The 10,910-nt window shown below is 40.9% G+C and overlaps 1 protein-coding gene across 2 annotated transcripts; it reads left to right on the forward strand.

The window, feature by feature from the left end:
* Positions 1–4,641: 4,641 nt before the first annotated feature.
* LOC123039931 (cytochrome P450 709B2) lies at positions 4,642–7,360 on the forward strand. 2 transcript variants are annotated; one of them, XM_044462908.1, is made up of 5 exons: positions 4,642–4,951; positions 5,066–5,289; positions 5,393–5,625; positions 5,724–6,093; positions 6,688–7,360. In XM_044462908.1, exons 1-5 carry the CDS (start codon positions 4,681–4,683, stop codon positions 7,150–7,152), a joined length of 1,563 nt encoding a protein of 520 aa, XP_044318843.1. In that variant the 5' UTR covers positions 4,642–4,680; the 3' UTR covers positions 7,153–7,360. The 2 variants fall into 2 exon arrangements, with proteins under 2 accessions (XP_044318843.1, XP_044318844.1); XM_044462909.1 differs by having other exon boundaries at positions 4,655–4,951; positions 6,715–7,360.
* Positions 7,361–10,910: the final 3,550 nt, after the last annotated feature.

The raw sequence follows: 10,910 nt of genomic DNA on the forward strand, positions 1-10,910 counted from the left end.
AAAATTACTCAGAAATGAATAGAAGAAAAAATAGTTATTATTAACTTTACTAAAAAAATGAGCATAGATGCTTATTTTTAATGACTTATTACAATTCAGAAATAAATAGAAGAAAAAATAATTGTGATTAACTTTACTAAAAAATGAGCATAGATGCTTATTTTTAATGACTTATTACAACTCAGAAATAAAAAGAAAAAAAATATAGCAGAAAAGAAAAAAACAATATAAAAAACTACTCAGAAATGAGCATAGATGCGCTTATAGAGAAAATTCAACCTAAATTCATAATAAATTTCTACTAAATTCAGAGAAATTCAGTATGAATTTAGGTTAAATTTCTGTATAAGGGCATCTATTTTCATTTTGAGAGGAGCTTAACAAGGCAGAAAGGGAGGGGCTTATAAACCGGTCTGAGCCCCATTCGGTTGGCGAGGTAGGACTAAACTCTGGCCGCAACGAGGACCAACCCTTTAGTCCCGGTTGGTGGCATGAACCGGGACTAATGGGCAGCCTTTGGTCCCGGTTCATGCCTCCAACCGGGACCAATAGTGGTGGGCCAGGAGCGAGGACCATTGGTCCCGGTTCGTCCCTCCAACCGGGACCAAAAGGTCCAGACAAACCGGGACCAATGGCCCACGTGGCCCGGCCGGCCCCTGGGGCTCACGAACCGGGTCCAATGCCCCCATTGGTCCCGGTTCTGGACTGAACCGGGACTAATGGGCTGGCCCTGCCTGGACCATTGCCCCATTTTCTACTAGTGTCACACTTAAACTTCATTTTGTTCCATACGTGACACTTCCATCCATTTTTCCATCCGGCGCTGTTAAATGGCATGTAAAAAGACAATTCTACCCCTGGTGGTAACATGTCAGCAAAAAAAGATTGGATCGAGTATTTGGGCTCGACTGCGCGAGCGTGCCCCCCGCTATTGCCGCTGCCGCGTGCTTGCTGCCTTGCTGGTACCGTGCTGCATGCGTGATGGCTCCGCGCTTGCTGCCGCTTGCATGCGTCAATGCGTGCGTGCTTACCGAGTGTGTGTGCATGCTTGTCGTGTAGGAGTACTTGTGTGCGTATCGGTGCTTCAAAGGAGCTAACACACTACGTGCAAAGCAAGCACAATAAGCAAGGATGCTAGCAGCTTAATCGATTTTTGCCTGGAACAGTCGTCGTTGTTCTTTTTATCCCCCCAAAAAAATTGTCGCCATTGTTTCACGCATATTATTATTATTATTATTATTATTATTATTATTATTATTCCCCTGCAATATTTTTTTATGATTATACACATAGTACTATTTTTTGTTTGTTTATTCAACAGTGAGAAATATATATCACATTACCTATGTGTTTGCATGTAAATAATCGGGTCACATACTACACTAGGGGTAAAACAGTCTTTTTAGGTCAGACTTAACACCGTTACTAGCCAAAACTGATGAAAGTGCCACATAGGGAACAAAATAAAGTTTGAGTGTCAAAAACGGAAGAAACAAGTTTATTGGGCCAAAAAAGGATGCAAAATTTAAGAAAGGGCTAAATAAAGAATTCTCTCATCTAACCTGCATTTCATTAAACATGACCACAGGAGGTTTTGGGCAATGCTCTATCTGAGCACTAGAGCATGTACTCTGAGCCGGATATGGGAGAGTCTGAGAGTGCGGGAAGGGTAAGGCAAGATTTTTGGGCACTTTTTCCATGTTATTTTTTAGCTAATTTCCGTGGCAACTTATTTTTTATGCCAGTTTTTGTATGTTATTGTGATGACGATATTAATTTGTGTGCTATTGGTTATGTCTTTCCTATACCAGGTCCTTCAAGCATGAGGTAAATCGCAAAAGAAGGAAGGATGTCCGATAGAGGGAGTGACTACTCTTCCTCTAGTAGTTATGTACCCGCCGCTATGGAGGACCAGGAGTTGAGCTGTACATTGGAGGGGCCGAACGTGGTTCAGGAGCACCAGCAGGGGGTCTGCCTCTAAATCTACAAGCAAGAAGAGCTTTGTGCATGGTGCCTCTTCTCTCAAGTGTCGTGCCTCCACCATTAACATAATCGGCTTGTTGTTCAACCACAAATCATTAACATATATTTCTTGAACACTGACAAATGACTTTCCTTTTCATTGTGCAGGAATTGGATTGTTGTTCGACAAAGTGTGCACAAACGCCAGGTGGTGTTCTCCTGAACAAGCACTTCCATGCCTTGATCGAAGTGCCTGGCAGTGTGTCGCAAGGATTCACGTGTGTGTGGAAGATATTGACCATTTATCACTAAAAATATGTTGATTCATCTTTAAATTAACATGGAAATTTTACAGTAATATGGTCATTTTTACAATAACATGGACACTTCTAAGAAAGACATGAACAATCTTTGAATTATACAAACATTTAAATTATCATATAGCACTTTTATATACATGAATACTTTTATATAAATCCTCTTTTTTTGCTTGCAATACTTGACTATCTTTCACTTTTTACTTGTTTCTAAATTAGATATATTCAGTAGTGAATTAAATTATATATATGGAATATTTGAAAACATACATGTATATATATTCTTCAAATATATGTTTCTAGAAAATAATGGAAAAACAAAACGGCAGAAAAAACTAGTAAATCTATTTTAGTCAGTGCATGGAAGAAGTTCTCCATACAAGTTACCACAAAGCACCATTAAAGAAATTGCAACAAGAATGCGTACATCGAAACCAGGCTGAGCCAGACTAAGCCGTAGCCCCTGCCATGGACGCGAGCCGTCTCAAACTCTGTCCTGACTAGGCCCTAGTCCTCGATCAGTTACCTTCTCGCTTCGAATCCAATCTTCCCATGTCCCTCGACTCGATCTGTGCGGCGATGACGGCGCAATCGCAAGGACAGGGCAGGCGGCAGCACCATGAATTCAGTCAAAATTCTGCGGTAGCCAGGCCAGCAAGGGCCAACATGCCGCGAAGCAAGGCAGAAGCTAGCCGCTATGATCATGTGCTTTAATTTAGGCATCCCGGGGCAATCAATGGCCATCAGGTGCGCAAGCCTAAGCAAATTTACTTTAGTCTACATTCTATGTTCAATAATTTAGTGAGTATAGGGTACACGTGGACCTCCAATTAATTAATAGAACTTCTGTAACATAGTGTTATAAAACGTTAGAGAGGCAGTAGATCTTTAAATGTCAACTGCTCTGGGGTTGAATTGTTTGAGGAAGATAGTTTCCCTTGTTTTTATGAATATAGTACAAAATAAAACATAACCAAAGTTATATAATTTAAGTGGGAGTATGTTTCATCGCAAGAAACTTTTAGATTTTAGGGCCCCATTTGCATTTCGCACCGGGGCCCCAAATTCCTGGAGACGGCCCTGAGCGCGCCACGGCGGCGGCGTGGAGGGGAGAGGCTGGGGAGGGGGTGGGGTAAGAGAGGACTGAGGCCGGTGGCTAGGGAGCGACGCCGGAGGGGAGGGAGGACCCTTCGATTCTCATTGGTTGAATGTGCTAGAGTATTCACCCGGTATATGTTTGCATTGGCATTTGCATAAATAACGATCTAGACAGAGATTACTGGCGCATCCCTTGGAAGGACGGCAGATGATACTACACATCAAAATTAATCGCCATAATATCTTTTCAATTGTTGGTACCGATCGATCATCCTAACTACCAAAAGGACGGCAGTTGATATCACAAAGTCACAATCTTGCAGCTGCTTGTACATTTTTTATTGCGGGAATTGCAGCTGCTTATTTCACAGGCCTGTAGCTGCAAAAGCAATCGGCACTCCAAAAGAGAAATGTCTAACAGCTCCCGGATGCCCCAACACCCTCATAAGCAGTAAATTCATAAACAATTGATTTTTTTTTAAAAAAAATCAGAAACTTTCAGGGATCAAAGATTATCAAAGTTTTGATGTTCCTTTAAAGTTTCAGCAACAAATAACCTTCATGGAGCCCTAAAAAAACAAAATCGCTGCAAAAACTCTACATAAACTTTGAACAATGATTTTGTTTTTTTATTTGAGTGCTCTTCGAATGTAATTTTTAGCTAAAACTTTGCAAGATCATCAAAATTTCATGATGTCCGATGTCCCAAAGTTTCATTTTTTTTGAATTTGTTTTCAATTTACTGTTTATAGAGGGTGTAGGGGCACCCGGGTGCTGAAAATCCTATCTCCACTCCAAAAGCAGCTACCCTCACGACGCTCTCAGTACTTGTGCTCCACAGGCAGCTCAGCTGCTCCATCGTCTACACTACTTTCCTCTTCGCTTTTTTTCTTCCGAAAAGGGTAAAGACCCCGGCCTCTGCATCATCATGATGCACACAACCAACTTTCCTCTTCGTCTAGATGATGCAACTACTATTGAAGGCCAATGAGGTGGTTGTGTAATAAAGAAAAAATAATCACCACGATATCTGTTTGATACTCGGTACCATCCAATCCGCGGTGATTCGATCTCCTGACCTCTTTCTTGCAGTAGTCTGCTCTTCAATTCTTATGGTGACTGACACCATGAGTCCAGAAGTTGCTGGCGTAGGCACTCCATTATCTTGTGTTCCATGAATTTCCCTCAGGTACTACTAATCTATCAAATGCAGTTGCGTAGGTAGACACGTCATAAACACCAAGAAAAGCTAGTGTTATATAAACACCAAGAAGAGCTACGCAGAACAATCAGGAAACAATACATGGAGCTTAACGTAGTGCAAGCCATGGCAGCTGTCCTCATGGTGCTAGTAACCACGAGAGCGCTATGGTATCTGCTTTGGAGGCCGTATGCCGTGGCCAGGTGGTTCCGACGGCAGGGCATCAGAGGTCCGCCTTACAATCTCCTGGTTGGGTCCCTGCCGGAGTGCCAGAAGATGATTGTCGCCGGGAGAGCCAAGGATCTGGACACCATCTCCCACGACTGCATCACTACCGTGCAACCCTTCTTCCAGAAATGGGCCTCCATGTATGGTAATTACTTGAATATTGTCTCTACTCTCTACCTACCTACTCAATCACTATAGCCTACAAGTGTGTGCATTATTATATATAAATATATATAAATCGTGTATGTACAATAATCAGGGAAAACATTCCTATACTGGCTGGGGCCGACACCAGCACTGTGCTCTACGGACATGGAGCTGGTGAAGAAAGTGTTAACCGACAGGACGGACATGTTCCAAAAAGACTACTCAAATCCTAGCCTGGAAGCGGTTCTGGGGAATGGGGTTGTATTTGCAAACGGACACGACTGGAAGCGGCGGCGCAAATTCATCCACCCGGCTTTCAACCAAGAGAAGATCAAGGTTACTTCGTACCAATTTTTATTTTATTTTTATTTCTATTTTTGAACATACTGGAACGACGTTGGTTTGTTCGCAATTCTCAAGAGGGTGTTTGTGTTCACAGTCCATGTCAGCAATAACGTTGGAGTGCACACAGCAGACAATGGAACGGTGGCGCAACAGGCAGCAAGCCGAGATAGACATGATGCACGACTCCGACGAGATAGCCATGAGTGTCATTGCGAGAGTGATGTTGGGCAAGTGCTACAAGGAGGCCTGGGAGGTGTTCATCGCCGGAAAGGAGCAGCTGAAGCTAGCTACTTATGCGTTTGCGGATCCTCCGGTACCTGGATTATGGTATGTATGTAACGAGAACTCGAAGGAGTATCTAATCTTGAACTAAATCGATCAAATAAATTAACTCTTGAAATGAATAATTTTGTGATTGATTCCAGGTACCTGCCAACACGTCGCAACCGTCGGGCATGGTATCTTGACAAGCTTGTGAAACATAAGATCTCACAGATCATAGAGGCGCGACTCGCTAGCGGCGTCTACGAAGATGACCTGCTCGGGCAGATGCTGCAGCTGCAGCTGCAAACATGTAGCAGCGGCAGCACCGAGACCCTGAGCACCGAGGAGATGGTTGGCGAGTGCAGGACTTTCTTCGCGGCTGGGTACGAAACCAGTGCCAGCCTCATTACCTGGGCGATGTTCCTGCTCGCCAGCTACCCACGGTGGCAGGAGATGGTCAGGGAGGAGGTCGTCCGGGAATATCCTGCTCACCGGTTACCCATAGGTGACGCCCTCGGCAAGTTGAAGCTGGTATGCTACGCACGTACATACTCCCACCTTCTAAATTATATATGGTGCATATAATAACTTTCTAAAATATAACTTCCTTAACTGTGATCGTGTTTATAGAAAAAATGTGAACATTTACAAAATGAACATAAACCATATCAAAATATATTTCATGACAAATATAATTATATTGATTTGATATTGTAGATGTTGATAATTATTATTTCTATATAAAGATGGTCAAAGCATAACTTTAAAAATGTATTATATACACTATAATTTTGCCAGGACTTAGGCTGGTCATAGTGGGGAGTAACTTAGACTAGTGTCATGCATATGACACTAGCATAAGTTACTACCTCCATAATGCAAAGTAATATAGTAGTAGTATCATAGATCGCTTCATTTATTATTTCATAGGCTCATTTGCCTCGGGAAGCGCTATGTTACAATAACATATTATGTTACCATAAGCAACTCTTTGCTCATTAAATACTTGCCACATAAGCAAAATTGTCATGGGATGTGTTAAGTTACTATCTAAGTTACTCCCACTATGGCTAGCCTTATAGATTAGCGTTAAATCTCATACCTTTTTTTTATCCATATCCATAGAAGAATAAACGCCGTGGTGACTTGCAGCTTAACATGTTGCTCTTGGAGACACTGAGGCTCTATGGCCCCATAGCTTTCCTCCAGAGGAAGACTGCCTCAGACACTATCCTAACGCACGTGAAGGTGCCGAAAGGAACGATGATAACAATACCATTAGTTTTGTTGCACCGGGACAAGGAGATTTGGGGACCCGACGCCGACGAGTTTAATCCGATGAGGTTCCAGAATGGCTTATCGAGAGCCGCCAAGCATTCACACGCGCTGCTGGCCTTCTCATTCGGGCCGAGGGTTTGTGCCGGGCAAAACTTCGCCATGGTTGAGGTGCAGATTGTGATAGCGACCATCATCAAGAGTTTCTCCTTCACCCTGTCCCCCACTTACGTGCACAAGCCCAGCAATTTCATCACGCTGATGCCCAAGTACGGGCTCCCTCTCATTGTGAGGAATCTGCAGCTGACTGCATGATCTTGGGACATATAGGAGCTCTACGTACTATGATGCGTCATGTAATAAGCCATATCATAGTAAATAATATACCCGGTCAGTTTGGCATGTACTTGCGACGTATGGTTATGTCACCATTGTTGTTCCTCCCGCTACATCTATAAACTTGTATGATGTAATATGTATGCAACTAGCAGTGTGAACCCGTGTGTTTGCATGGCTGAATTTAGTATCTTGTTGTGTTCATGTTTTCTCCATTTTATTATATTATTGGTCTATTTGACACACGTTTAAACTTTTAAATACACCATGGAGAAACTATTTAGTTATTTTGTAGTCAGATATTTGGCGCATTGAAATTATTTTTATTTAAATTTTCATCACATCATCGTTCGTTAATTTAACATTAAATATATATGAATGGTTGTGGTCTCTTCTGATTTTTTTTTATTTTTGGAAAATATCTGCAATAAGTGTATTAGTTTATTGCTAAGGATCATGCTACACCAAAATAAAAGATCGACGACATTGTAGTTAATAACTAGCTCATTATTCAAAAAGTAATATAAACTTCTACCTTTCACTCTTCCATTTCTGATGAATCAATGGAGAATCTCATCTTCGGCATATGTATGTTAGTTTTCTTAATTTTTTAATGTTATGCTTCGAGATATTCTCGTGCATAGTCATTTTCTAATTTCCAATATAATTTTGTCATCTAAAGCAATACAACCAATTGCCATGTGTACTCATTGATAATTGTTAAAATAGATACTCCAATCCTCAATTCACATTGCCTTTTTATAATTTTGTTCTGCACAACTGAAACAAACTATTACACATGACATTATGTTGCATTAGAAAATGTATTTTTTAAAATGATACTATGAGAGAGAGAGAGAGAGAGAGAGAGAGAGAGAGAGAGAGATGCATTGAAATATGCGAAAGATTTTTCCATAGGATTATATTAATGTCATGCTTTATAAAACTAAATGCAAGCAAGAAGCATCTTGTAATATGCATATGAAGCAAACTTGGTTCGTCATTTGTTGCTCAACCAGATTATACTGTATCAACTTTCATTATTTCTGGTACATCAATTCTATGTCACTTTCAACTGCCATAGAAATACTTTGAGAAAGAGGTATATTCTAGTGTTGTGCACTTCTATATTACTTAAAGATCACATTGCACGACTAAACTAAACAGTGCATAATTGAACTGAACAATGTGCAATTGAACATCACATTGCCTTATTTAAATTAAATATTGCATACTTAAAACTTCGCATTGCATAATTGGACATCACATTGCACAACTAACTAGAAATATGGTACAATTAAGAAGAAACATGGATTAGTTAGCTAAAATAGCTAGTCCTCAACAATGGAGGAGATTACGATTGGGTCCTTCACCTTGTATGGGCCTGAGACCTCATCACGGTCGGTGACTTACGATAGTTTGGGTATCACCGCTGCAGCTTTGAACTTAAAGAATGGACGTGCCCTATCATTTAATATGGACAACTGCATGGTGTCATCCATACACACATCTTTGATGGCCACCTCGATGGCAAAGGGCCGCTCCAAGATCTTGGGGTCGATGCACATGGCAGATCGGTAGCCTCTTCCGCACATCCATGATTTTCCTCTATGCGTCCGTATGCTCCTCAAGCTCCCGACTGTACGGGCAACAAATGTGAGGGTTTGGAGGAAGTGAAGTGGATTCGTATTCCACACGGTGTCACGCCGACGATCGGGCCATCGAGGATGGAGGAAGGGGGGCTAACTTATCTGAGTCAAGGCGGCTAGAACGAGGAAGAGTAGAAGGGTGCCAAGGAGGATTGAGGTAGGAAGGGATGAGGGTTGGAGGGCAGGAAGGGAAACGACGGGGGAGGAGGAAATTTTTTTGGCTAGTGAATATTTTCGCTGAGGGTGTGCATTATTGTGCAGGAAACACTCATCAAACAAATTTCTAGAAAAACTGCGTGCGATATGAACTTATTACACATGGTTTCTCTCGTAAACCATGTGAGATAAATCAATAACATACAATTTTTTTAGCTTGCACATGGTTGAAGGTATAAATCATGTGCAATTTTGGCTAACTGTAAAGGAAGATATCGACCAGAGAGGGTAAATTGGAGATTTTCAAATATATCTTGGATAAAACAAACTAACCGAAGACAAACTAGGACAACAAACATAGGTAAATTCTGTAGTTAAGACAAAATACATAAGCAGCAAGGTACATTTGAAATAGGAGCTGACCTATCAAAGAAGGAAGCAGAAACATAGTGGCATAGGACACATCGAAGACTAAAAACATAGTTCATGCAGCATAATAGAAAAGAGTACATCAAAATCTTCACAATGGAAAACATAGGGGGAGTAAGTTCTTTGCAATACAAAGTACAAATATAGTAAGTTGAGGGAGGAAATAGAACCCAAGCTTACTGAAGACAATGATTTGTTCAGCCAGTTCAAGTTGGTGACACAACTCTACATCTGAGTGGAGGGGATGAGGTTGAACTCAAAAGATAAAGTCTTCACCTGATTCTCCTTGAGGTACAACCAACTTCGTCTGCGCCCAATCACTCTTCAAAAATCTTTAAGGTAGATCTCTAAAGGCCTTCACAAAATTGTTCTTCTGGCAGTCCACCCATACTCTTGGATGCTCAGAATAGAAACCTAACCGTCTAATCGATGTACAGTCAACAAGAGTAATAGGTTAAGACCAGCTTCGATCAAGTTCTCTAGTGATCCCAATTTACTTAGCATTTTTAGGCTTTGGGTTTTTCCTCAGTAGGATTCTCTCAAATATGTGCAAGGAAAAATGAATTACTTAGACAATCTCCATCTCAATCCGCGCGGAGCGGCCAACCATCTAAGGGTAAGGTAGGGGCTATTTATAGCTGATGGAGCAAACCCGAGGGTTGAAATGACCATGGGAAGAGTACTCACCAAGTCAACACGACGCGTTGCTAGCAGCCAGACTTCAAATTAGCTCATACACCTGTTTTGTCTTGCCACAAGACAAACTATAGACAACCTATTGGAATGGTTTTATGATATGTAGTTGGCTGATGACATACCAGATTTTACAAATAACCTAACAAACAAACTGTTTAAGATGCCCTCACACAAACTGGCTAGTATGCATGTGTGGGCCCATATCTCAGTGAGATGTAATCGCAGATGGCCACTCAGCTTGCCCAAAAATAATCTCAGGAATACTTTTAGTTTACCTTCATGATTTAGATCCATTAATATCCATCAAAATCAGCTCGAAACATAACATCATACTACATTATTAGGAGGTAGTTGAATACGGCGGATTTGATAGCCGAATAAAATAAATGCAATCAAAATAAATAACTATTCGATGGCAACTTTTAGAATAAGCGCATCTTGTTAGTCCGGCCACGTCACACACGTGATGGGCAAGTCAACAGAGAAACGAGGGTTTTCACTATTTTTCTATTCATCACCCAGGGTGCAGAATAATTATTCTTCACCCGAGGTAATCTTACGATCACTTCATAAATAAATTATGTTTCAAATACAAATAGTTACAGTCATATTGATGCATTGCGTAAAATTTGGCATAAAAAGAGTCAGAAGACCAGAAAAACTACATTTTATGTACATTTTACAATATGTTTTTACATTTGTAATTTACGTAACATAAAATATTTTTTTGGTGATTATATACTTTCTTACGTTCTCTTTTTACGTTTGAAATAAGACAATTTACGGAACGTAAAATTACGGTGCATT

The sequence above is a fragment of the Triticum aestivum genome, chromosome 2B (assembly GCF_018294505.1).
Source record: "Triticum aestivum cultivar Chinese Spring chromosome 2B, IWGSC CS RefSeq v2.1, whole genome shotgun sequence".
NCBI lineage: Eukaryota > Viridiplantae > Streptophyta > Magnoliopsida > Poales > Poaceae > Triticum > Triticum aestivum.